We start from the raw sequence: 27,507 nt of genomic DNA, 5'->3' as shown, positions 1-27,507 counted from the left end.
TTAAGTCTCAGGACTATCATACAAAACAAGAAAAGAAGTGACCCTAAAAATGCTTTTAAAACTCATGCATACTAAGCTGAAATACATACCCCACTCCTTTGGAATGATAAAGAAGTATTTTATGTTCACTTACTTCACAAGAAAAGCTCTAAGCCCCAGAGCAAAACAACTGGTTTCTATGGTTTTGAATCAATAGATGTCTATTTAATTGGTTATTCAATTAAAAAAAATGCTTACACAAATTTTATTCAATTATTAACAGAAAATATTTATACATGGATTTCATAGACTAAAAAGGCTTTTACACAAAATATTGCTTTATAGTTAACACAAGAATATGTATTTTACCAGTATGAACAATTTCTGACGCTAGCAAAAAAGCCTCATGCTTTCATTACACTTTATGTACACTCTATCCACTTGAGCCATAGCTGTACACCAGCTTTTTTGCTGGTGAAGTGGAGTTGAGAGACTTTTGGTTTTGTCTGCATGGATTAGCTTTGAACTGAGATTCTCGGAGTAACTAGAATTCTAGGTTTGAGCCACCAGTGCCAAGCCTGTATGAATAAAATATTTAAGGTGGAAAACAAGGCTTTTGCTGGGTACCCTAGATCCCTAAAATAGTAGTCTTAGACTTAAGTTTGTCCGAGAGCAATTCTAGCCTGATCACTGCATGGTTTGGAAGAAAATGCACTAAACTGCAGAAATGCTAGAACCACATTCACACTGTCCTTGAAACGAGCCACAATAAACGTCTGTTCTTTTTCTAAATGGCCAAATCAGGTTAGTTCAACAAGAGCCAGTCAGTGTGACTCCAATTGTCAGGTATTATTTTCTTAAAAACCGTAATAAATAATTTGCTCAAATTTAGATTGGTTTCTTAAAAGTATTTATTTGTAGAGTAGCTAAACGAAAAAAAAAAACATTCCACTCATGGTTTTGTGCTCTATATCATAATTTTAATATAGTAATTAATTTCAGGAAGATTTAGCTCGCAGTTTTGTTTTTTTTTTTTTTTTAATGTGATACTTAGGATGAAAGCCAGGGATTTCAATTAAACTATATCTCCAGCTCCCAGATCTTATTCTTTTTTGTTTGTGGGTTTTTGTTGTTGTTGTTTTGAGACAAGGTCTGGCTCTGTACCACAAGCTGGGATTAAACTTCTGATCCTCTTGCCTCTGCTGGGGTCACAGGCATGCACTAACACACCCAGCCTCCCAAAAGATTTTTTTTTTTTAAATTACAACTTAGGGGCCGGGAGTTTGGCCTAGTGGTAGAGTACTTGACTAGCATGCACGAAGACCCAGGTTCAATTCCTCGGTATCACATACATAGAAAAAAGCCAGAAATGGTGCTGAGGCTCAAGTGGTAGAGCTCTAACCTTGAGAAAGTCCAAGGACAGTGCTCGGGCCCTGAGCTCAAGCCCAGGACTGGCAAAAAAAAAAAAAAAAAAAAAAAAATTTACTTAAAAAGCTATCATCCATCATCTTTATAGTAACAATAAAAAAGCCAGGCACTTGTGGCTCACACCTGTAATCCTAGCTACTCAGGGGGCTGAGTTCTGAGCAATGTGATTCAAATCCAGACTGGGCAAGAAAGTGTATAATATTCTTCTTTATCTCTAATTAATCACAGAAAAAGCCAGAAGTGGTGCTGTAGCTCAAGTAGTAGACTGTGAGCTTTGGGCAAAAGGAGCTCATGGCTAGCACTCAGGCTCAGGACTGAAGGTCCAGGATGGGCAAAAAAAAAAATCTATCATTGGCCAGGCATGGTGGCTCACACCTGTAATCCTAGCTACTCAGGAGGCCGAAATCTGGGGATCAAGGTTGAGACTCTTATCTGCAATTAACCTCTAGAAAATGGGAAGTGGGGCTTGGCTTCAGGATAGGGTGGTAGCCTTGAGCTACAGAGCTCAGTGACAACACCCAGGCTGAGTTCAAGCCCCATGACCCACAAAAAAAGAAATCTATTATTGGTCAGGCATTAGTAGCTCACTACCCAGAAGGTTGAAATCTGAGGATGAAAGCTTAGGCAGGGAATTCCATGAGACTCTCATCACCAATAACCAGCAAAAACCCACAAGTGAAGCTGTGGCTCGAATAGTAAGAGTTCTAGGCTTGAGCCAAAAAGCTCAGGGAAAGCACACAGTTGCCCCAAGTTCAAGCTCCAGACTAATATACACAAAAGAAATATATCATTAAGAAAAAGACATCCAAAGCTGAAGTTTAAACTGGTCTTCAATTTTCCTCTTTTGAACTATTTCATGTTTAGGGCCCAGCCCTGAGCCCTGGAGAGAGTACCCTTCACAGGAAGTTTTCATCGTATGAAATGAAAATGTACAAAAGTACATATATACAAAAAGTCCATCGCTTTTTTTTTTGTACTACCGTAGTGATGTTTTCAAATATTTGGTGAAATCCAAAGGGGAGGATGCAGCAACTTCATTGCAGTATTTTTTGATTAACTGATTTAAATCTTCATTCAACAATGAATCCCCTTGTAAAACCTTATCCTGGAAAAAGGTTAAAATTATACCATAAGTTAAAACTAAGCTATGGACAAGAGCCAACACCAACTTGTGCATGTCATGCAGTCATAAGAGATGTGCAGTCAGATCTTGGATATACTCTATACATTACAATGGAAGGAGCAGGCTCACCCATCACATCTGTAGAACTCCAACCCCAAACTTCCATTCTACTTCTAACAACCAAGCATGACAAAGCAAACAAGCAGGAAAGTTCCTGAGAGACATCCCACTTTAGTTTCTGTTTCTTCTTTAAAAGTATGAAAAGCATCACATACCTTCTTTTTGTAGTTTGAAGACTCAACAGGAGGATTGAATGTCATTGCTGCCATACTATACGCTTCAAACAGTTCTACTGCAGATCTATAATCACAAGTGTAAGAATTATAGGAATATCATATCTATTGAATTTAAGACAGACTATAGGCAACAAATGAAACAAACCAATTAACTCACTTGAAATAAATCCTAAATTCCTCTGCAATTCAACTATGCGATTAAATCCAATTACATTTAAAAATGAAGGTCTGGAGAAGAAAAGAGAACAGGCATGCACTACCGGTGCCCAGTGAAACTTACTATGTTTAAAAAAAAATAAAAGGCCTGTAATCCAACTACTCAGGAGGCTGAGATATGAGGATCAAATTTCAAAGCAAGCCCAGTTAGGAAAGTCCATGAGACATTCATCTCCAATTAAGCACCAAAGGGCCAGAAGTAGCACACTGTGGTTTAAGTGGTAGAGTGCTAGTCTTGAGCAAAAAAGCTGAGGAACAGAAGCCAGGCCCTGAGTTCAAGACCCAGGACAAAAGGTTTTCTGTGATTACCTAAAACAAACTTAATAAAATTGTAACCATCATGATTACTCCATAGCACAATTTAGGAATACAAAGTTGGAACAAACATAGATACCCATGTGTACTCTACATTTTATAATCTAGTAATTCATAATCCAATACTTTCATTCTATAATCTAGTACTTTACAAAACAGACTTCTCAAAAAAAATGGCAATGAATTGAATTTTCTAGGGTTTTATTCCTATGGTAGTAAGAATCAAGCTGATGACTTTGAAGTTGCCAGGTAAGCAGGTATGTATTCTATAACTGTGTTATATCCTTAGCACCTGAATTTAGAAGGAGGCAAGATTCTGGGTAAATCCTCAGCAAATAAAACCAATACTAACAATGATAATGATAATAATATAATAATAAAGAACATAGAACTTGCTCAATATTACCTTCGGCTCAACTCTGGTTTGAGGGCTTCGGAGCCCTCAGAAGGGGCTCCAGCAATGAGGTGGGCTGCGAACCTCTGCACTATGGGATGGTAATGCCTCTGAGGAGGAAGCAGGACACAATCGTGCACAACTCAGTACTTTAGAATACACAAACTACGGCAAAAACGTTCTTTAATGAAAGCACATCAGATTTAACATAAGAATATTATCTACCTGGAACTCATTAGAATTCATGTAGAACTCATTAGAAATTAGAATACACCAACTATAGCAAACACTTTCTTTAGTAAAAGCATATCACATTTTAAACAAGAATATATGGAACTCATTAGAACTGTGTACTTACAAACAGAATATAATTTTGCTCAAAGGATTAAAACACAAACGTGTTTGATGGCCAAGTGAACAGTAATACAGCTTAGTCTTACTTTATAAAAAGCACAAACAAAAAACAATTTGTATTTCAATGCCAACATCTGACAACAGGATGCCTGGTGCTCCTGCTTCCTTCTAGGCTCATGCTGATGCTGTTCACACAGCAGATTTGGCCAACACCATACAAAACAACTAGCCCACAACAATCCCTTTTACATTCTGAATAGCGGCAAGAAGAGTCAACAAATATCACCACACTCTCCTGTGTTCACAAACCTAAAAGTAAAATGATGCAGTACTAAACAAGAATTCCAAAAAAAAAGACACTTCAACACAAAAGAACCTTGGCAAACATGAGACAAAACTGCAAACATGGATGGAAGAACAAAGGGCTGCCCTCACCCGCAGCGCGTGCAGCTCCCACAGGGCGGTGTTCTGTGCATTGCAGTACTCTGGCTCATCCAGCTCCGGGAGGAACACCCCACTTCCCTGAGAGTCACTGTCCAGCAACAGGTCTGCTTTCGGGAAAGTCTGCACAATTACATTCATTTGAAAAAGGTCACTGGTCTCTACTTGCATTCCATTTGCATTTAATGGTTGTAATAAAGGGTGTAACACCCATGTTTAATGAGAAATAATTCAAGTTTATTCCAAAAAGAAAAAATACCATAGAAGAATTGTTTAGAAAAGAATTAACTGTCTTTAAGACAAAATATTCTGTTCTTCCCTCCAAACCTACTTTAGGTATCTTCCTCTTACTTTTGGAATCTTTTTTAAAAAATATACACCATATACATGTATAAAGATATTCACTGTAACATCACTTGCAATAGCAATAGAATGTTAATGAAAGGAACTATATCCCCAAAAGAAAAAGGAACATAAAAGCCAGACTACCCAAATCCAAGTTCTACTTCTCTGTTAATAGCACTGTTACTTATAGATCTCTTTCCCAATGTATAAAATGGAAACAATATAAGTAGCTATCTTAGTTATAAACACTAGGTAAATTAAGGTGTGTAAAGCAGTTATTGTAATAGCCGCAGATGTGTAGCAACAGCCGCAGAGGTATAGCAAGAATTGTATCAGTGCTTGTTTAACAAAGAGCTAAATACAACTTAATCACGGAGATAAAGTAGGTCACATCTTCATCACTAAGATATAAAGTATGGCTAGGCACAGCTGGGTATGCCTACAATCCCAGCTGCTGTGGATGTGAGGCATGTCAGGCCAGCTGGGGCAAAAGTAGCAAAACTCTTGTCTCAAAAACAAAAACAGTCTTGGGGTGTGGCTCAGTAGGTTGTGTGAGACCCTAGGTTCAATCACCAATACAACACAGAGGAAAAGAGATAAAGGAGACAGAGGCACAGAGAAACACAGAGTTTCCACTTTAAAAAAAAAAAAATGTGTTATGTGTGTATGATACACATGAATTTAAAAATGTACAGCAGAAGTGAATACCTCGAAGGCATGCAGCAAAGTGCCACCACACCCTAAGAACTTAGTTCTCCACTGAATCACTACTTACATGCATTAATGTTCTAGCAGTGGCTAAAATGCCAATGCTCGAGTTTGGAAGGACCTGCAGAGCAAGTGTGCAGAGGCGCTTGATGAAGGCCAGGGCTCGCTGCTGGGACACTTGCTTTCTGCGCTTGGTGAGCATAACATCCAGACACTGAAGAACAATCTCAACACCTTCATTGGTTGCACCTAAAAATACCATAAATACTGTTTAAGGCTTTGCTTGTTGCTTCTTCATCCTGATGCAACTTTCCTGAACTCCAGGAGAAAACCAAGCCATTTTCCCAAGGAATATACTAGTGATGTGCTGCTCCGGGATTGGTGGCCTGTATCTACTAGATTCTCCGTCAGCTCCAAGTCTTAAGTAAAGGTGACATACAGATGCCAGGCATTAGGAGTCCAGCAGTTTATGCACCAGTTCCCATATTCTAGGCATAACATTTATGGAAGATAAATATGCATTATGGAAACATTAACCATACATACCTGCATGTAACTTGAACAGTGTTTTGTACAGATGGGTATAGAATTTCATTGGATCAATATTTAAGACATCACCTTTAACATGAAAACAAATATAATTTCTTAAGTTTTAGCCTTCAAAGACAAAGCAAAAAAAAAAGCTAAATAAAAAAAAAGTATCTTAGCACTACGGAGGTTCTTCAAAAGAATAAACAGAGCAGTTCCATTCCTGGGCATTTTTCCAATAGATCACAAGCAAGCTCACACTAAAGCTACTAAAAAAATCATGTTCACTGTAGCATTATTTACCATAACCAAGATATGGAATTAGCCCAGATGCCCCTCAGTGGACGAATGGATCAAGAAAATATATGATATATATGTACAGCGGAATTCTACTCATCCATTAAGAAGAATGATATCGTACTATTATTAAGGAAATACAAAGACTTAGAAAAAATTATATTAAGCTAAGTAAGCCAGACCTGAAGAAACAGGTTATAAGGTTTCCCTCATTTGTGGTTACTAGAACGTGCATATAAATCTACAGTAAACACAGTAGATGGTTAAAAAATTACACTGGGACATAATAAATAAATCATACGAGTCTTAGGCATTCACACACAGTGAGACCAAAGGAAGATATTCTTAAGAGGAACACAAAGGCACAATGCCTATGTGCATCTTAACATATAAAATCACATTTAGGGCCGGGAGTTTGGCCTAGTGGTTAAAGTGCTTGCCTAGCATGCATGGAGACCTGGGTTCGATTCCTCGGAACCACATACATAGAAAAAAGCCGGAAGTGGTGCTGAGGCTCAAGTGGTAGAGCTCTAGCCTTGAGAAAGAGTCCAAGGACAGCGCTCAGGCCCTGAGCTCAAGCCCAGGACTGGCAAAAAAAAAAAAATAAATAAAATCACATTTATTGGAATGAATTCCAGGAAATGGAAACAAGAGGGTTTTTTTTCTTTGTTGTCATTTTTGTTGTCTTTTCCTTTTGTCTTGTTTATTCATTCATCTGTTCTTGGAAGGGTAAGTTGGGGACACCGAATGGGACAAAGGATGAAAAAAAATTCAGCAGTGATACTCATTAGACACTATATTGAAAATGAACTATGTAACTTATGGGTAGGGACAGGAAGATAAAACTGGGAGAGAGGAAGAGAAGATGTGACAGAATTCAAAAAGAAATGTACTCTATCTGATTTATATTAACTGTTAACCTCTCTGTATATGACCTTTACAGTATCAATTTTTACAATGCATTAAGAAAAAAATATCTTACCTTGTCCCGAAAGAATATGGAAAGCAGTCTGGACACAGTGAAGGCTTTCTTGGTAACTTAAGTCCTTAAAAAAGTGAAGAATGGTAATTAGCCAGGGGCTGGTAGCTCATAGACAGTCTTAGCTAACCAGGAAGCAGAGTTCAGAAGGACTGCAGTTCCAGGCAAAAAGTTTTCAAGACTTCATCTTAACAGAAAAAGCCAGGTGTGCAGTGAGTGCTATGTGTCTGTTATCCTAGTTTGATGAAAAGTGCATCTCAATTCTGACCAGCCCAAGTGGTAAATGAGTTCCTATCTCAAAAAAAAAAATCACAACAAAAATGGCTGGAGATGTGGCTGAAAAGCAGCCGCCTACCTAGTGTGAAACCCTGAGTTTCAACCAAATACAGCCAAAAAATAAATAAATAAAGACAGATAATCATCATTTATATATGTTAAAAGTAACTTACACCAGACTCAATGAGAGTATGAAGAACTACTAATAAATCATCAAAAAACTCCACATTAATAAGATGAGCAAACCTAGAAGCAAATAAAATAACTTGGTTAATAGAGGTTATTAATACTTTTCATAAATTTCAGATTGCTTTTTTAAATAACTCACAGACTATTGGGACATTTTATTTGGTAGGGATATACGAGCCCTTACTTGGCAAGACCTTCCAGAACCGAGGGCAGGAGAGGCGACCGTCGGGCCTTCTTCAGTATTCTGAAGTAGGTTACAAATACAATATTTAAAGTCTCTGTGTGCTGGCAAGGAAACAGACAGCATCACTTCAGGTGTGATTTCACTGAGGCAGCATAACTTCAATTTTCAACACTAAATCTTTTTTCCCTTCCCATACTTCCCAATTCAATTTTTGGAACATTAAGCAAAACATAATGAAGACATATCTTGTGATTTCATAAAGCCAGCACCAACCACATCATCCTGTCTTATATCTAAGCCACACGATATGAAATCAAAACTATATGCATAATGAACCTCTATTTAAAAGCATTTAACATAACAACCAGAATGGGAAGTGCCTACCAGCTTAAGTTTCTTCTCAGTACTTTCTGATGCTTCTGCCTCCCGAAGCTCTCGCTCTAGTTTCTCTTCTGCTTTCTTCCACTGAAACAGAAGGGGAACTGTGAATACACCACTGAGTGAACTAAGCAGAGGAACAACATCAATTTATAAAACCATCAGAATGCAGATCATCTATGAATTCAAATGTAAGCAGTGGTTGCCTTATAGAGAAAACAAAAAAGGGATTTCTACTCACACACAAATGTTTTTCTTTTTTGTTGGTGCTCAAGCTTTTTAATTCAGCTTCATGTTGAGTACCAGGAAAGCATCTCTACCATTCAGCCATGATCCCAACCTTTTTTGTTTCAGCTGCTTAATGCTTTTTGCCCAAGACAGTCTAAACTGCAATACTCCTTCCTTATTTCTATGCAGGAATCCCTAATCCTAGGTAAGATTACAGGTGTGAACTCCCACAATATATACAATTTACACTTTGAAGCAGGGTCTGGCTATCCTTTTCCTGGGTTGGCCTACAAACTATGTTGTTATTCCAACCTTCTAAGTGGTTGGGGTTACAGAAATGTACCATCATATATCCAGTCCTATATACAATATTTAAAACCAGATATATTATCAGACTCATTCAGAGACGGCTGTTTCTGGAAGTGGTTTTGCTTTGTTATTACAGGCAACTCCATAATCCCAATAAACAGTTTATAAGTGCTTTCAGTAATAATCATTACACTAATGTTATTAGCATGCCTGTGGTTGTAATAATGTTTATGAAGCTTGCCAAAGGTTATGAACTCTTTGTTTCATACATCCCCCCCATTCTTTGGAGTAGAGGGATTTGAACACAGGGCCTTGCACTTGCCAAGTTTCGAGCCCTATTTCATTTTATTTAAACTATAAAAATGACTCTATAGGGCAGATACTATGCTCCTATTCCTAAAAACATTGTTTTTCAAGTATCAGCAAATAGCAAGAAGCTAGAATTCCAACCCAGGATTAATAACAACCTAGAATTACAACCAATTTAAAAAACAAAAAGACACCAAAAATATGATTCAATTTAACAGAAACTTATATGCACCTATCTTTTCTGATGGGCTTGGTGGCTCACGCCTGTAATCCTAGCTACTCAGGAGGCTGAGATCTGAGGATCTTGGCTCAAAGCCAACCAGGTCACTAAAGAACGTGAGGCTCTTATCTCTAATTAATCACTAGAAAATGGGAAGTGGGGCTCTGGCTTTAGGGGTAGGGCACTAGCCTTGAGCTGAAGAGCTCAGGGACAGAGCCCAGACCTGGAGTTCAAGCCCCATAACCGACAAAAAAAATCTGTATAGCATGGTTCTAAATTGATCTAAGAAGCAAAAGGATAAAAGCCTACATGACTGAAATATCTCTTCACTACTATTTCCTATGAATTATATCAATAGTTGCCAGTTAAAACTGATTTAATTAAGAGTACGTTTTTAATTTTTTTTTTATTAACTGGGAGCAATAAAAATTTCTAAATGTTAGGCTTCAAAATGGGTTTCTTTTCTGAGACAATCTCATAATCTGGGGCAAACTCCTGGGCAACTGAATATCGAAGGCTAGAGGCTGTGCCACCAGACTTCAACATTTTTATGACTTTGCTCTGATTTAAAGGCAGGTGGAATAGCATCTACTGTTAGGCCAGCTCTAGGAAGGCTGAGGTAAGAGAATCACGAATTGGAGGTCAGTCAGAGCTATACAGTAAGACATTGTCTTCTCCTCACCAATAACCATACCTCCTTTCTTCTACTATTTACCTATGCCTAGACTATGATTTTTCATCTATGATCAAATAAAAGAGAAGACTAAACACAAGAAAAGAAACCCAACCTTTCTTTGCATTCTTGATAGAGTCTTTCTTTTTTCCTTGAAAGTCATGAACTTGTTTGGTTTATTTATGTCCTCTGTGTCTTTTTTTACTTCCACTTCTTTAATTCTTAGGCACAAAAATGTTTTTAATATCTAATATTGAAAGAATAAAAAATACACAACTTAATACATACACTGAATTCAAAAACTCTACATAAAAGATAAACATTCTATAGTTATTTCTTCATTCTTTGAAACAACTTTTATTACATTTATATAAAGTTCTTGTATCCTTCTGACAGTCATATTGTTATTTATATCTATAAAAGAACACTAGTAGTTAGCTAGCTACAAAAACCTTCATTGCTTCAAGAGTGTAAAAGCAAATATGACTTGCAGGTAGAAAACAGCTTAACCAAGAAAAGAATTTATGTATCCTATGTCACAAAGGTTTAATATCCCTATTTTGTAGTAGCTTTGATTGAGAATAGATACAGAACCTAGAGTAGTACTTCACACATAACAAATGTACTGGAATGAATATTTAAAAAAATTATCACACCTACTACCTGGAGAATGTAACTGTAACCCCTCTATACATTACCCTGACAATAAAAAAATATCTTTTTTAATTATTAGAGATCATTAAGAAAGATAAATATTCAACAAGAAAATCTGGCAAATAATATAAACCAAAAAAGTTCAGCTAAGTAGTAAATGAACTTACGGTAGCAAAACCTTACTAATATATAAAAAACACATTCAACATATGTATGAAGATAGATGACGGAGTAAATAGTAATACTCAGCGTTACACACAAGGGAAATGATACATCCCTAATAGGAATGCAAGTGATAAAATGTTTTAGAAAACAATTTGGCAATTTTTCCTCAATATTTTTTGTTTGTTTTGTGCCAATCCTAGGGCTTGAACTCAGGGCCTAGGTGCTGTCCTTGAGTTTTCTTTGCTAGCAGTCTACTACCTGAGACAAAGCTCCACTTCTGACATTTTGGTAATTTACTAGATGGAGATGAGAGTCTCACAGGGCTAGAATGTAGCTCAGTGGCAAAGCATTTGCCTAGAAAATAAAATGCTCTGGGTTTGGTTCCCAGTACCAAAAAAGAGACAAAAATAAGTAAATAATAATTTCACAGGCTTCAAACTATAATCTCATCATCCTGAGTAGCTGGGATTGCACATTGCCTCTCTCAAATTTTTAAGATATCTGTTGGATCCAGCATTACAGTTCAGATGTGTAATTCACACAATATGAATAATATGGGACTGGGAGTGCAGCCTAACAGTAGAGTGCTTGCCTAGCCTGCACGAAGCCCTCGCTTTGATTCCTCAGTACCACATACACAGAAAAAGCCGAAGTGGTGCTGTGACTCAAGTGGCAAAGCACTGTCCTTGAGCAAAAAGTGTCCAAGGGTAGTGCCCAAGCCCTGAGTTCAAGCTCCAGGGAAAGGAAGGAAAAAAAGGAGGGAGGGAGGGAAAGATGGCCAAAGGTTCTCTCCAACACTAACAGCAAAAATCTAGATGTAACTCAGATGCCCTCCATAGAGTTCTATATATCCACCGTGTAAGTAGAATAGTCCAATGGGCATTACAAAGAAGCCAGACACCCACATAAGCTCACAGAACATAAGTTTTCATATATGCACAGATATATCACTAGAAGGCTATACACACCTAAATGTTGAGAGTTTATATGTACTTTCCAGGCGCAGTGGCTCATGCCTGTAATTCTAGCTAGTCAGGATCATGGTTCAAAGCCTGGAGCCAGGGCACGAAAGTATTCAAGACTCTTACCTCCAATTAACCACCAGAAAACTGGAAGTGGTGCTGTGGCTCATGTGGTAGAATGCTAGCCTTGAGCTGAGAGCTCAGGGACAGTGCTCAGGCCCAGAGTTCAAGCCCCATGATACACACACACACTCACAATTTTTTTTTTTTTTTTGCCAGTCCTGGGCTTGAGCTCAGGGCCTGAGCACTGTCCTTGGACTTTCTCAAGGCTAGAGCTCTACCACTTGAGCCTCAGTACCACTTACGGCTTTTTTCTATATGTGGTACCAAGGAATCGAACCCGGGTCTTCATGCATGCTAGGCAAGCACTTTAACCACTAGGCCAAACTCCCGGCCCCACAAATTTTTTTTTTAATTAAAAAGAGTTTACATTTACTAAGATTAAATACTTTATATTTTTTGTACTTCCTTTAGGAATAAATTCCTCATGAACACTGAAAATTAACTTTGTAGTTTAGAGACAAATGCACAGTAAGAAAAGAAAGGCTTACCTCTGGCCTAACGTCATAATTTCTGCCCTTCACAAAGCCAGAAATCACTTTAATTACACCAAGAGAAGCTTGACCTAATTTATCTTGTTTAAAGAGTTTCTTTACGGCCTCACAACACATTTCAGATATCTGAAAAATAAAATGTTACATTAAACCAATGTTCCCGACCTCGGCACTACTGGCATTTCAGGTCAGATAGATAAGTGTTGTGAGGGGACCATCCTGTGCCCTGTGGGGTGCTGGAAGGCACCGCTGGGCTTCACCACTGACTCCAGGATTACCACCTCCCCCCACACACTCAAGACATCAGGACTGTCTGCAGACATTGCCTCATGCTCTCCAGGACACAAACTCCCTCTTCTTCCAACTCAAAGAAAATTCGAAGCATTTCCTTAAAGAGACAGTATTTAACAAATGGATACTATTTTACTAACAGAGCCAGAAGAATTGGGGGTGATGGAAGGGCTCACATAGTGTACAACAAGTGCAAATATCATGTAGAGTAACCCACCGATTTTGACACATCATTCATGAGAGGGACAATCAATACAATGATGTTGTTGTGGAAGTTAAAGTGAGGCAGTGCCACCAACAGCTCACACAGGCTCTTCACAGCCACCTCTGCAAGTCCACTGTATGCCTTTAAGGACACTACATTACTTTTCTTCAGCTTCCTTTGCTTCCAGTCTAAGGAAAAGATGAATGCTGTAACTTACTTCATTCATTGATGAACTCTTAAAACTAATTAGCATTTTAATCACAATTTAAAAAGCTACCAAGAAAAAAAAAGAAAGCAGACTTCATGTTAGCTCACCCTGTTCAGAAAAAGCCCATATATTCCTGCATGGTCACATAGACAGACCCCTAGCAACTGAGTTTGAACTTTGGACCAACACAATACGAAGGTAGAACATTTCATTAATCTTGAAAATCAATTATATATTGAAATGACAATTTGGATACAGATATATATATATATATATGTATATATATATACATATGTGTGTGTGTGTGTGTGTGTGTAATTTACAGTTAAATTCAATACTTAAGTTTGTGTGGAGGGGGCTACATTTAAAAAAATTATATATGTGGCATGCTATTTTGAATTTTCTGTTCAGTGCTAATCTGTACAAAGCTCTAAGGGCTGCAATTGTAGTTCATTGGTATAGTGCTTGTATAGCATGCACAAGGTCCTAAGCTTGATCCCCAGCACCACAAATCAAGGAAAAATAAGAACTAAGAACTACAGTAACACTACTAGTAATAGCTAGTAAATTAAAGTAGCTCTACGTATACATTATACACGGCTCTAAATTCAGGTGATTCTAACAGTAATTAAGTAAGGTAAATATTAGTTACCACCCCATTTTGCAGACAGGAAAACTGAGAAACAGAAAGACAAGTAACTTGCCTATTACATAAGCAATAGAGAAAGATTGAGCCCAGCCTCAACTCCTCACCACAACTATAATTTACTACAACACAGACTACACAATTCACCTTTGTGACTAGGGTCATTAATGTTCCTTTAATATGTTTTTCATACCTTTAATCAGTTGCTCCAGATTTTCCAAATAAAATTTATATTGGCTAACCAGGCCTTCCTCAAATTCTCGTAACTTTTGGGTTTCTTTGCGCATCTGAAAAAAATAAAAAAGATTATTTTAAAAAAAAAAACAGAGGAAGGCCTGGAGTTTGGCCTAGTGGTTAAAGTGCTTGCCTAGCATGCATGAAGACCCGGGTTCGATTCCTTGGTACCACATACATAGAAAAAAGCCGGAAGTGGTGCTGAGGCTCAAGTGGTAGAGCTCTAGCCTGGAGAAAGTCCAAGGACAGTGCTTAGGCCCTGAGCTCAAGCCCAGGACTGGCAAAAAAAACAAAAAAACAAAAAAACAGAGGAAGTGGTGCTGTGGCTTATGTGGTTCAGTGCTAGCCTTGAGCTGAAGAGCTCAGAAACAGCACCCAGGCTCAGAGTTCAAGCCCCATGACCAAAAAAAAAAAAAAAAAAAAAAGAAAGAAAGAAACCAGAACATGAAAATCCAAAACTGGTTAAAATGTATGTATATGTCCAGTGCTGGGAAAAACAAAAGCAAACAAAGACACAACACCAAAATATACTAGTTTCCCATCTCCAGCTCTCCAAAACTTTCAGCGTATTTTCTACAATAGTTATACCTAGCATTACCTTGGCAGATTTCTCCACTTCTGTGAGAGGCCGGATTTTATATGAAGGGGTAATGTCTTTAAACAGCTCCATCAATGAAACTATCACTAGCTTCCGCACAGTAACAGCTACATCAGGGTCCTGTTCCATGAGCATGGAACGCAGTTCTTTCAGCTTTTTAATCTGTTAAAGAAATCACGAATAGGACTAAAAGAACCATAGGTAAACAATGCTGAAACAACATCTGAGCTATTATTTACTTGATAACTCTGGGAAGTCAAGCCACACCTAATTCTATACTAGTTCACCTCACAATACTGAAGGTAGAGGGTAACCATATTTTTATTACATAGTTAGAAAAATACAGATTTATTTAAGATAGCTCAAAAATGTTAATATACCTATTTTTAGATAGTCTTCTAGGATAAAACGAGTTGTGAATACAATAACTACACCATTCCACACTCAGTTCTGAGTTTCTTGAGCTTACATGCTACAAGTATTTTGACCATTGTGTACAAAATCCAATGTTACTTCATTATAACTGTCCCTCAAGTTCAGCTGAAATAGTACCCTTAAATAGCCCTGAAGTTAATTCCACTGACTTCTATAGAGCATGTTCCCTATTAAAAATTCTGTAAGTCCAGGCACCAGTGGCTCACACCTGTAATCCTAGTTACTCAGGAAGCTGAGATCTGAGGATAGTAGTTCAAAGTCAGACAAAAGTCTGTGAGAATTTTATCTCCAATTAAACACCAGAAAACTGAAAATGGAGCTATGGCTCAAGTGGTAGAGCCTTGAGCTGAAGAGCTCAGGGACAACACCCACGCCCAGAGTTCAAGCCCCATGACCGGGAAAAAGAAAAAAAAAGTTCTATAATCAGGCATGGCAGGGCAGCCAAGCACTGGAGAGTAAGGAAAGAGGATTAGGAGTTGGAGGCCAGCTAAAGCTACATGGAAGAGCCCTGGGCCCAAAAACTAAATAAAACTGTCAGTTGAGCAAATTTACAAGTAAATTTCTCTTTGCTGATACAACAAATTCTTAGGTATTAAATTCTGGTAACTTTTAAAGAGTTTTCAAAAATACAACCATTATCTTCATTTGGAGGTAAGGAGAATTTAAGCTCAGTTTAAGTGACTTCCTTAATATCCCCAAAGAAATTCAATTCAGACTCAGGATTAGGCTCAGACTATCTAATCTCTTACCCTCATCCAGCTGCTACGGTTAATTACTTTTTCTTTTTTTTTTTATCTATGGTCATATACAATAAGAAACTCTTAATATATTACATATTTACCCTACCTTTAACATGGAAAGAAATTGGTACTACCTACATTATTTTCTGGATCTGAAAGGATGGCAGATGCCAAGGCTGCAATATGTATTTTCTTCTCTTGGAGTTTCTTCCTTCTCTCAATCAGATGTTCTTCTACAGTCAGCACTCGAATAGGCTCTTTAGCTGTCTCTAAAAACAATCAGGGTTTCCTTCTTAAATATTCTTCATTTGCAAGCATCCAAGAAACAATGAAATACTTTCCATTTATGAATATATACACCTATACACACATCTATACATAGATGTGTGTGTATATAAGTAAATACAATACTTTTCTTAGTAAAAAAAAATGACTCTAGCTAAGTATCTTGTATTGCCAGTACAGAGCATCCTCTCAACAATCACATCATAAGAAAGGCACTATCACTAGACTCATTTTATAAGTAAGGAAGCCCTAATAAAAATGTGATTTGAATCCTATAAAGCTCATATTCTTAATTACTATGCTGATAAATCCACAGAAATTTATATTAACTAAGAATATACTGGCTGTGTGTGTGTGCGTGTGTGTGTGTGTGTGTGTGTGTGTCTGTGTGTGTGTGGCGGGGGAGGGGGGGCGGTGTTATGGGCCTTGAACTCAGCCTGGGCATTGTCCCCTGAGCTCTTCAGCTTAAGCCTATCGCCCTACCCCTGGGCCTGGGCATTATCAAAGAGCCCCACTTCCCATTTTCTAGAGGTTAATTGGAGATAAGAGTCTCAGGTCCTTTTGTGGCCAGGCCGGCTTTGAACATTGATCCCCAGATCTCAGCCTCCTGAGCAGCTAGGATTACAGGCGTGAGCCACTGAGTCCCGCTGGGCTTTTTTTTTTCTTTTAAAACTCTGTACTACTTCGAATTATAGAAAACATGTCTACCTTGAGATTCATAGTGAGCTAGATGTAATAAATGCACAAATAATGACCCAATGATGTAATGAGCCAATGATGGATAATGGAAAATAGTTAAATAGTTGCTCTACCATCTCATGTATACTTACATTCACCTAGTCAAAATAAAATTTAACAAGCTTGTTGTATGACATATTCTAATACTAAAGTCAGGCATGGTAGCAGAAGCCTATAATCATAGATATACAGAGGCAGAAGGACAGGATTAAAGACAAAAAGGGAAGATTCTGTCTCAAAAACAAACAAGCCAGGCACTCATGGCTGGCAATTTGACTACAGTTCGAAGCCAGGCCCAGCACAAAAGTCCGTGAGACTCTTATCTCCAATTAACCACCAGAAAACCAGAAGTGGCATTATGGCTCAAGTGGTAGAGCAACAGGTTTGAGCTGAAGAGATCTGGGACAGTGCCCAGGTCCAAAGTTCAAATTCCATGACTGACAAAACACAACAGCAACAACAAAAAAACCAAATACATAAAAACAAGAGACTGGAATTGTAGCTCAAGGGATATAGCCTTTGCCTATACCAGGTAAGCCTACAGCAGGCCCTAGATTCAATTCCCAGTTCTACATCTAAACTGGCATACTGTAGTTTCAGACAATAATATGTGACTAGTTATAACTGTTCTAGATAATAGAAACCTTAAATCTAGAACTGGAAATGTGGCTTAGTGATAGAGGAAGCCCTGGGTTCAATTTCTCAGTACCACATAAACAAAAAAGGCTGGAAGAGATGCTGTGGCTCAAGTGCTAGCCATGAGCCAAAAGGTCAGGGACAGTACCCAGGCCCTGAGTTCAAGCCCCAGGGCTGGCAAAACAAAAAACAAAAAACTTAAATCTGAAACAGTATATATCTGACTTCAAATCATAGAACCATTTTTGTCATTTAAACCTAAAGAGTTAATTATTTATAGTTGTGTTCTTTTCTTATTAAAAGGAATCAAGAGGGCCAGGCATGGTAGTATAAACTATAATCTGAGCTACTATGGAAATAGAAATAGGATTGCAGTCCAAGGCTAGCCAGGGCACGACTCTTATCTGAAAAAGAAATTTAAAAACAATAGATCTAGTATAGCTCAAGAAGTAAAACACTTGCCTGGCAAGTAAGAGACTCTGAGTTTAATCCCCAGTACTACCAAAAAGAAAAAAAAAGGAATTCAGAACAATGAATTTAAAAAGTCATGTGTACAGGGCTGGGAGCGTGACCTAGTGGTAGAATGCTTGCCTAGCATGCACGAAGCCCTGGGTTCAATTCCCTGGAACTACATACATAAAAAAAGCCAGAAATGGTGCTGTGGCTCAAGTGGCAGAGTGCTAACTTGAGCAAAAAGTATCCAAGAACAGTGTTCAGGCCCTGAGTTCAAGCCCCAGGAATGGCATAAAAAAAAAAAGACATGTGGACCAGTAATTCCAAATGTGTAATTGGGTAAATTTTTCATAAATAAAAGAAACTATCAAATTCTACATAATGAAAATTTCAAATGTGGAAAAATGTTCAAAATGAGCAGTACTCCAAAGTGAACATTCCAGGTTTTACCTAAAAATAAACCCACTATTATGCAGAAAAATGTGACTTCCTAATTAGCAATTTAGTCATTGTAAAGATACCCCTCATTACCTTCCTCATCTTCTTCCATCTCTTCTTCTTGATCTTCTTCTTGGTTAACAGCAGTAGCTATTTAGAAAATATACATGTTAAAACTCTGATAACCTTAAACAGGCAAAGACTAGGTTCAACAAAAGAAAAACCAGAAAACAGGTACTTGAAAGGGGTGGGGTAGAGTCAAGAGGATAGACAAATGGAAAGAAGGGATAAGGAAGATGAAGTCAAGAATTCAATGCAAGTTAGGAAAAGAGGGGAAAGGGGTAGGTTTGGAGGGATGAATGATGCACTGTATTCATCAACTATTTTGTTAAATGGCAACTCCTTTGTACAACTACTTAAAGACAGAAAAAAAAAGAATTGTGATCATATATTTAAGTGCTAAAATCATAAAAAAAAAATCAGAGGAATTCAGTATTATACAGGTCAGGATATTCCTTTTTGGTTTTGGTGGGATTTGAACACAGGGCCTAGGTGCGTCCCTAAGCTCTTCAGCTCAAGGCTAACATTCTACCACTTTGAGCCACAGTGCCACTTGTTTTCTGGTGTTTAATTGGAACCAAGAGTCCTTTATGTACCCAAGCTGGCTTTGAACTGTCATCCTCAGATCTCAGTTTCCTGAGAAGATAGATTAGGCCACTAAGTGCCTGGCTAATTGGTTTTATAAGTAGGGAATAACTGAAGGAAGCACAAAGCAAGTTTCTGGAAATTGATGTTATTTTTTGCTTAGAAGTATGTGTTGTGATTTCTACCTTTTACTATGTATTTGGTTTCAGACACATTAAAAAGAGAAGCCACCCTACTGCACTGCTGGTGGGAATGTAAACTAGTTCAGCCACTCTGGAAGGCAGAAGGCAGTTTGGAGATTTCTCAAAAAACTAAAAATAGACCTTCCCTATGATCCAGCCATACCACTCCTGGGTATTATAACCCAGGATATTATAAGGACATCTGATGAATAGACACAAAAAAACGTGGTACATGTATACAATGAAATTCTACATAGCCAATAGACAAGATAAAATAATGGCATTCGCTAGGAATTTGATGAAACTAAAGCAAATCATGTTGGGTGGGATAAGTCAGGACCAAAGGAACAAAAGGCCCATGGTCTCCTTGATATGTGGATATTAGATCCAAACAGTACAAGAGCAATAACTCAATATTCGGGTACCCAAGGTTATTGACATGGTCTTGGAGATATGAATATAAATACATAGACATAAAAATCTATGATGGGATATATACTTTACAGACACAGTTATATTAATTGATATGTATCTGTAACATACAAAGTCTCAGCTTAATTTTAATTATGTTCTAAAATTTATATGCCTGTGATTGCATATAAATTCCCTTCTTGAGCACTTGTTTGTTAAACATGGCATTTGAAATATGATGTAAAAATCGGTGTTAAAATCTTTCAATAAAAAAATTATAACATTAAAAAGAGAAGTGGCTAATTATCAAATTCTATTGTTTCAGAAAATAGTTAATGTGGCCAATCTTCATAAACTGTAGAATTTGGCAAAATATTTTTGGAAAAGAAAATTATCTAGAACTATCTGGATGGTACATGCTCATAATCCTTGCTACTTGGGAGATGGAGATCAGGAGGATTTCAATTTGAGGCCATCCCAGGAGGAAAAAGTTTGTGAGAACCACCCAACATCTCAAAAAGCTAGGGGTGGGTGGTGGTGGCATGCCTATAGTCCCAGCTTTGAGGGACACAGAGTCCATAGACAGCAAGAGTACCGTCTAGCCTGGATAAAGCCAAAGTGCAAGGCCATAGCCAAAACAAACAAACAAAAAAAACAGCCAAAGAAACTAAAGCAAAAAATGGATGGGGGAACGGTTCAAATGGTAGAGCATCCGCTTCACAAGTATAAGGACCTTAGTTCAAGTACTAGAACTATGACTTAAAAAAAACAAAAACAAAGGAAAACCACCCAAACCTTGTCAGTTCACTTGTACTCACTGTACAATAGGTATCTGGATAATCAACTTTCTTTCTTTTTTCGGTGAGGTGGCAGCGGGGGGTCATGGGGCTTGAACTCTGGCCTGGGTACTGTCCCTGAGCTCTTCAGCTCAAGGCTACCACCCTACCCTTGAGCCACAGCCCCACTTCCCGTTTTCTAGTGGTTAATTGGAGATAAGAGTCTCACAAACTTTAGTGCTCGGGCTGGCTTTGAACTATGATCCTCAGATATCAGCCTCCTGAGTAGCTAGGATCACAGGTTGTGAGCCACTGCACCTGGCTAATCAACTTTATCTCTAGCCCAAGTCATCAAGCTTGCAATATGATTAACTGTACTTGTCCCTATTTTGTAGCTATGAGTACAAAGTCAGAGTGAAATTCAAAATGAAACAATTCTAAATCAAATGAATAGACTAACCTGGCTTCTCCCGGGTCTGTGGGATGATACCACTTTTATCTTTGATAGGAAGCAAGTGAATCAGTTCCTTCTCTGGTTCAGTTTGCAAAGTCCTTGGTATTTTTTCATATTTATCTATAACATGCTCTTTCTTCCGTTTCTTGGCATGAACTGGCTCACTGCAGGGAAAATAAATTAATTTTGAGTTTTAATTGGTTTTAAAAGGTATCTGAAAGCCAGGTGATGGCAACTCATGGCTATAATCCTAGCTACTCAGGAGACTGAAATATGAGGATCAAAGCAGCTCCAGGAAGCGAAATCTGGAGAGACACTTATCTCCAATTGAATACCCAAAGAGCCAGAAATATGGAGCTGTGATGATTCAAGTAATATAGTACTATCCTCGAGAAAAAAAGCTCGGGGACAATGCCCAGGTCCTGGGTTCAAGCCCCAGGATCAGCACAATCAGCACATGTGCAAACGCGCGCGCACACACACACACGCACACACACGCACACACAGTATCTAAAAAACCTATTTTAAAAGTACTGTTAGGGGTTGGGGGGGAAGTGGGATAAAAAAAGAAGGGGTAATTACCTTACAATTGTAACTGTAACCGCTGTATACATCACCCTGATAATAAAATTTAAATTTAAAAAGGGCTGTTGACCCATGAGGTAGATTTAACTGTTACCCTTCCCACAACCTCTACTACAACCTGTTGGCCAGAAGCTGTCCTGACAAAAGAATAGTTACCAATACACATTATATGTTACTTACTATAGTGAAAATATATTCATGAACAGTAACTCAATTTTTACTGAAACAGGAGATTCACTGGACAGATGAACTGTTCATAACAAGATTATTCATATGACAAAATTTTCAGCAGATTCTTACTTAGATTGACAATAGGAGACTGTTATGAAATTATTACTATTACTAGCTATACTATAGCTAGTTTATGCATCTTCATGTTTATTTTTCTCTTGACTCTAGTACATGGCTACGTGTGTGATCAAATTTTGGTAACTTTCAACTTCTTATAAAAGATTTGTATATATTTTATGGTATAAAAATAAAATGTATGGGGGCCGGGAGTTTGGCCTAGTGGTTAAAGTGCTTGCCTAGCATGCATGAAGACCCGGGTTCGATTCCTCGGTACCACATACATAGATAAAAGCCAGAAGTGGTGCTGAGGCTCAAGTGGTAGAGCTCTAGCCTTGAGAAAGTCCAAGGACAGTGCTCAGGCCCTGAGCTCAAGCCCAGAACTGGCAAAAAAAAAAAAAAATAAAATAAAAAATAAAAAAAAAATAAAATGTATGATTAACTATGAATATTTTACACATTCATGATACCCTTTAATTCTTTCTATATTTGTAGGCTCTGTGGTTTTCCTGCTAATTTTTTCAAACTATCAAATATCCACATGAATGCTTACAAATATTATATACTTAAGTCTAGGTATTAACACTTAAGACTAGTAGGCACTGGTCTTCATGAGTTAGGCTGGAAATAAAGCTCATTATCCAGTATCTGTTGTAGGCATTTGAACAGCAAATGAATTGTATAAAGTCTATAACTGAGACTGAAACTACAGCTACATCTAGTTTTTCCTTTAGATGCAAAATGGAAGTACTAATTTCCCCTCTGGAAACTCAAATACTACATACTACATAACACGGTATTAGGATTAAGTGATACCATGGGTTGTCCTAACAGTACCTCAAACAAAATAGTATCCTTTACCAACTCATTATTCAATCCCAAAAGAAATAAAAATGTATGCTAAAATCAACTTATTTTAGTCATACACTTCCTTATTCAGGAAGTAACTTGGATATCAATCTGAGCTCACTCTTTGTGAACACTGAACCTGGGTGAGCATCCTGAACTAATCACCCAAGAAGTGTATCTTAGAAACTACTTTTTGACATTAAATGCAGATGTGGATTATCATAACTCAAATGAGAAATTACCTAGAAGAAAGATCTCTTGTTAGGAAAGATGCTCTTTGTCCTAAATCTTTCAGTAACTGTAAGTCATCTTCATCCATCATATCTAAGGGAAGGGCTTCTTCCTCTTCCTCCTCTTCCCCCTCAATCCTTTTAACTGTTGCACAAAAACAAAATCAGACACATTGATTAGAGATATAAGAACTCTCTGCATTTTATTAATTACAGTAGGAAAGGCTTATATTTATCTGATACCTTAGTGCAGTGGGAACACAACTAACATGTTAGGCACGACAATTCTTTGCTGGATTGGGATGTATTGAACTAGATAAAAAGCCACAATCTTAGCAACTCTGACTCTTGAAAATAAATGCCAAGAGCATGCCCATGTCATAATATCAACCAAAATTAAATGTTTCTTCATACTCCAAAACGTCCCTTAGGATATTTGATTTGAAAACAAATAACTTACATCTCCCAACACCTTATCTTCTACCACTTTGAGCCACAGCACCACTTGTTCCAACATCTTATATTCTATTCCCCTTCAGCTAGCCTCTCTGGGGCTATATTTCAGGCATTTGTACTCATCCATATGAAGTTTTCATTCAGTTACTTCAATGCTAATGAACAAAACTGCAATTCTTTGGCCATTTCATTTTCTACCAATGTGTTCTGTATTAACTCCTTCACTTAAACTGCATGGTAACATTTCCACCATCCTCATTCCATTTCTCAACTACTTTGCTTTGTACACCTGAGAGATATGTAATAAAACCTCAACTAATGGTCATTCTAATTTCTTTCTTCTGCTCACTTTTAGGTCCCTTGATGTTTTCCCCCATCTTTTTCTTTTTATTTACAAAAAAAAGAAAGAAGCCACGAGTTTGGCCTAGTGGTAGAGTGCTTGCCTAACATGCACGAAGACTCAGGTTTGATTCCTTGGTACCACATACACAGGAAAAAGCCAGAAGTGGTGCTGAGACTCAAGTGGTAGAGCACTAGACTTGAGAAAAGTCCAAGGACAGTGCTCAGGCCCTGAGTTCAAGCCCCATGACTGGCAAAAAAAGAAGGAAGGAAGGAAGGAAGGAAGAAAGGAAGGAAGGAAGGAAGGAAGGAAGGAAGGAAGGAAGGAAGGAAGGAAGGAAAGAAGACTAGGCACTAGTGGCCCATGCCTATTAACAGAAAGAAAGAAAGAAAGAAAGAAAGAAAGAAAGAAAGAAAGAAAGAAAGAAAGAAAGAGAGAAAGAAAGAGAGAGAGAGAGAGAGAGAGAGAGAGAGAGAAAGAGAGAAAGAGAGAAAGAGAGAAAGAAAGAAAGAAAGAAAGAAAGAAAGAAAGAAAGAAAGAAAGAAAGAAAGAAAGAAGACTAGGCACTAGTGGCCCAGGCCTATAATCCTAACAACTCAGAAGGATGAGATCTGAAGATTGCAGCTCGAAGCCAGCCAGGCTTCAGGAAAGTCCCTAATCTCCAATTAACTACAGAAAATAGCCGTAAGTGGCACTGTGGCTCAAGTGATAGATTGCTAGCCTTGAGCAAAAAGAATATCAAGAACAGCACACCCAAGCCCAGAGTTCCAGTCTAGGACCAGCAAAATAAACAATAAAAGAATGCCAACTAAATGTCAGAGACTAAGTGCTGATGATCTAACCACAAACAAAACACTCTTGATGTCTTTTCTATCAGGAATTAAAGGTCTTCCTGGAGCAATAAGATTGGTAAATACTGCTGCTTTTCTGGGGGGGAGTGGCATTACTACAGTTTGAACTCAAGAGCCTCATGCTTGCTAGGTTTAACTGCTGCACCATGCCAATAGTTCTTGAACTATGGACTTTACATGAGCATTCCATTTTTCAGACATACCAGCAATCCATGTATTTCCTTGGTCAGGTTTCTTCCTTCATAGAATATCTATCATCACACCCAAACCCTATCACTCACTTCATAATAATGATCAAAAGACCTCTTTCTACTTAAATGGGAAAACAGATGTGATTAGCCAAATACCCCTTTATTTCCCCATACTAGATTCTATAGCCTTTGCATTCATCTTTTTTTTCCCATTCTTGCATCTGTGTGATAAGACTTCACATGATGACTAAATAAATCCTTCTCTTTCATTTTCATTATGAAACTATTAGCATATCAACCTGTTCAAATTTTAAAACTTAGATGAAAGTATCTAATTTACCCATTTAATTTTTTTGTAGCAAATTAAAGCTGCTGACAATTAAGTGACCAATCAAGCCTACATGGTTTAGAACAAAGAGAGAAGACCAAGTGTTCTTGGACTTCTGACTTCCAGCTGAATTATTCTGGCACAATATTAAAAAGTGACACAGAAATCAATGAGTGAACGCCTATTTAATAATTAGATATAGCCAACTATACATGAAACTCAAAAGCACCAGTAAAGTTGAGAACTAGCCTGACTCAAAATGATCATATTCTTCTCTTGTTTCACATAGCTGGCATTCTTGGACAGTTTTACAAAAACAACTCAAACAATGACAGCATAATTTTACTTCAAGTTTATGAAATCAATTTAGAAAGGAAATACATTTTGGCAACTCTGTAAAGAATGCACCAGAGAAAAGTTCTTTTCTTTCCTTAGCTACCTAACTGCCAGTGAATGAAGAGGCATCACTGGTCTACTGCACAACATATGTTTCTTTACAAGGCTACTCCAAGCCTGATTTACGAAGTACTGCATTTCCAGGTCTGCTCTTTAGACAAACTAAGGTTAGTTCTTTCTCACAATAAATTCTTAATACTTAATTTTTAATAAAAATACTTTCTCATATTGATTATAATTTTTTTCATACTATAGTAAAAAGCATATAGAACTTACATCCTTACTTATTTTAGAAAGACATGAAAACAAGAAGTTATTACTAAAAATGTTATTTCTATGAAAATATTTGGAATGATCTATGGAAAGTAGAATATGTGAATGCGTTCATAATTACCTGGTCGTTTTTCCTTTGGGTCTTCCAGTGGAATGGGTTTCTTAGAAACAGCATCTTTTACAGCTTGCCTTAGCTTCCTCTGTTCTTTCCGGTACTTCTTGAGAGTGTTTTGTTGTTTATATTGCTTATTTTTAAGCTTGTTTTCAAGTTTGACTTTACTAGTTTTTAACAACTTGCGAAAGCTTGGAACCTGTTTTTTATTCCTCCTCTAGAAACAACAGAAGAAAAACACTACATATTGAAAAATGGAACTTGTTTTACTTTTAGCTTTTGACTGTACTACCAAAAGCCAGTAAACGAGCTTTTTTAAAAAAAACTGAATTTTATTGTTGGGGAATGTATACAGGGGTTACAGTTACATTCATCAGGCAGTGAGTACACTGATAACCCTTCTCATGTTTTTGTCCCCCTTTCTCTACCTCCACCCCCTCCCAATCATCTTGTTTTTCTCCTTCTCTTCCCTATTTCAAATAAACACATAAACGTATATACAAAAAAATCAGGTTAAGTAGAATCCAACCAATCCCACAATTTTAATATCTCACAGCCACAGATCTTGGCAGACAAAAAAAAAACCAAACGATGGCCTCAGCCCTAAAGACTGGTGTCAGAGTATCAATGATTCAGCTTGAGGGTTTTTTTGTTGTTGTTTTTGTTTTTAATGGTTAGAATACACAGCTGCTCAAATGGGTCCACAATCAAAAACGGTGAAGAATCTTTCTTGGGCTAAATGGGATAGTCAAGGCGGTTTAACACCTGTAACCTTACACATTCAAAGCAACACAGTGGCTGCCTTTAACCATAAACGTCACATGCACACTCCTGTCACTTACTATGTGCTCGGAAAAATTAAATCTCCAACAAATGACCTCCAGTCGCCTAAACTGTGATTGCTGTTATTCTCAGGCTACTGATAAAAGGGGGGGGGGGGAGGGCTCAAAGAGACGGTGACTTGTCAGAGATTCCCGGGGCGGTCTGACTTAGGAATCCAGACAGGACTGGTCCTGATGTTCCGTGCGGAGGGCAGATGTAGCTTTCCAGCTCCTCGTCCTTTACGGGCAGGGCAGGGTGGGGAATGCACTCATCCCAGTTCCCGTGAGTCACTGCGGGCCGGCCCGGCTCCTCATCCCTAGCCGCTGCGTTCTAAAGAATCCGTGAAGACTGACCCCGAGGATGCAGGGCCCGGGCGGTCGTGCCCGCGGACACGCCCGCCCTTACCGTCATCCGGAATCACCCTGAGGACTCTTACCGCCTTCATCTTGACGACCGAACGACACACTCCACGGGGCCAGCGGTATTGCAGGGACCAAGACGACTCACACACGTGCACAAGCCTCAACGCTCCCAAACCCGGAAGTTACCTCCCGGCCCTTGCGCTCTTCCGCCGCCGGAAACGGGAGGCGGGACTTCCGTAGGCAATCTCGGGCACACGCCCCCTCGTGGTGATGGCTTCCAAGAGGGAGAGCTGGTGTGCCGGACGTGTTCCCGACGCATGCGCGCGCGGTCCCGATCCGGGGAACGGACGCGTCACAAGGTTCTTGGAGTCTTCCACTCTTCCAGTTTCGTGTGTGTGTGTGTGTGTGTGTGTGTGTGTGTGTGTGTGTGTGTGTGTGTGTGTGTGTGTGTGTGTGTGTGTGTGTGTGTGTGTGTGTGTGTGTGT

At 38.3% G+C, this 27,507-nt stretch overlaps 1 protein-coding gene across 2 annotated transcripts in view; it reads right to left on the bottom strand.

Moving 5' to 3' along the window:
* Positions 1–27,205, bottom strand: part of Noc3l (NOC3 like DNA replication regulator) — a 41,608-nt gene extending 14,403 nt beyond the window's left edge. Inside the window, exons 1-21 of one of the 2 annotated variants that reach the window (XM_090346227.1) lie at positions 27,097–27,205; positions 25,848–26,055; positions 22,904–23,036; positions 20,946–21,103; positions 18,565–18,621; positions 16,060–16,190; positions 14,747–14,908; positions 14,108–14,201; positions 13,073–13,248; positions 12,562–12,690; positions 10,285–10,416; positions 8,437–8,517; positions 8,053–8,153; positions 7,853–7,925; positions 7,407–7,470; positions 6,146–6,217; positions 5,667–5,848; positions 4,541–4,669; positions 3,764–3,861; positions 2,806–2,890; positions 2,298–2,512 (exon numbers count right to left, since the gene is read on the bottom strand). In XM_090346227.1, coding sequence (XP_090202353.1) covers positions 2,384–2,512; positions 2,806–2,890; positions 3,764–3,861; positions 4,541–4,669; positions 5,667–5,848; positions 6,146–6,217; positions 7,407–7,470; positions 7,853–7,925; positions 8,053–8,153; positions 8,437–8,517; positions 10,285–10,416; positions 12,562–12,690; positions 13,073–13,248; positions 14,108–14,201; positions 14,747–14,908; positions 16,060–16,190; positions 18,565–18,621; positions 20,946–21,103; positions 22,904–23,036; positions 25,848–26,055; positions 27,097–27,105 — 2,403 coding nt within the window. In that variant the 5' untranslated portion in view covers positions 27,106–27,205 and the 3' untranslated portion in view covers positions 2,298–2,383. Of the gene's footprint in view, positions 1–2,297; positions 2,513–2,805; positions 2,891–3,763; positions 3,862–4,540; positions 4,670–5,666; positions 5,849–6,145; positions 6,218–7,406; positions 7,471–7,852; positions 7,926–8,052; positions 8,154–8,436; positions 8,518–10,284; positions 10,417–12,561; positions 12,691–13,072; positions 13,249–14,107; positions 14,202–14,746; positions 14,909–16,059; positions 16,191–18,564; positions 18,622–20,945; positions 21,104–22,903; positions 23,037–25,847; positions 26,056–27,096 lie in introns of those variants that run through there. The other variant, XM_090346228.1, reaches the window with a different exon arrangement.
* Between the last annotated feature and the right edge of the window lie 302 nt (positions 27,206–27,507).

Source organism: Megascapheus bottae, chromosome 15, assembly GCF_031878675.1.
Source record: "Megascapheus bottae isolate mThoBot1 chromosome 15, mThoBot2.hap1, whole genome shotgun sequence".
Taxonomy (NCBI): domain Eukaryota; kingdom Metazoa; phylum Chordata; class Mammalia; order Rodentia; family Geomyidae; genus Megascapheus; species Megascapheus bottae.
This window is presented reverse-complemented; position numbering and strand designations above follow the sequence as displayed.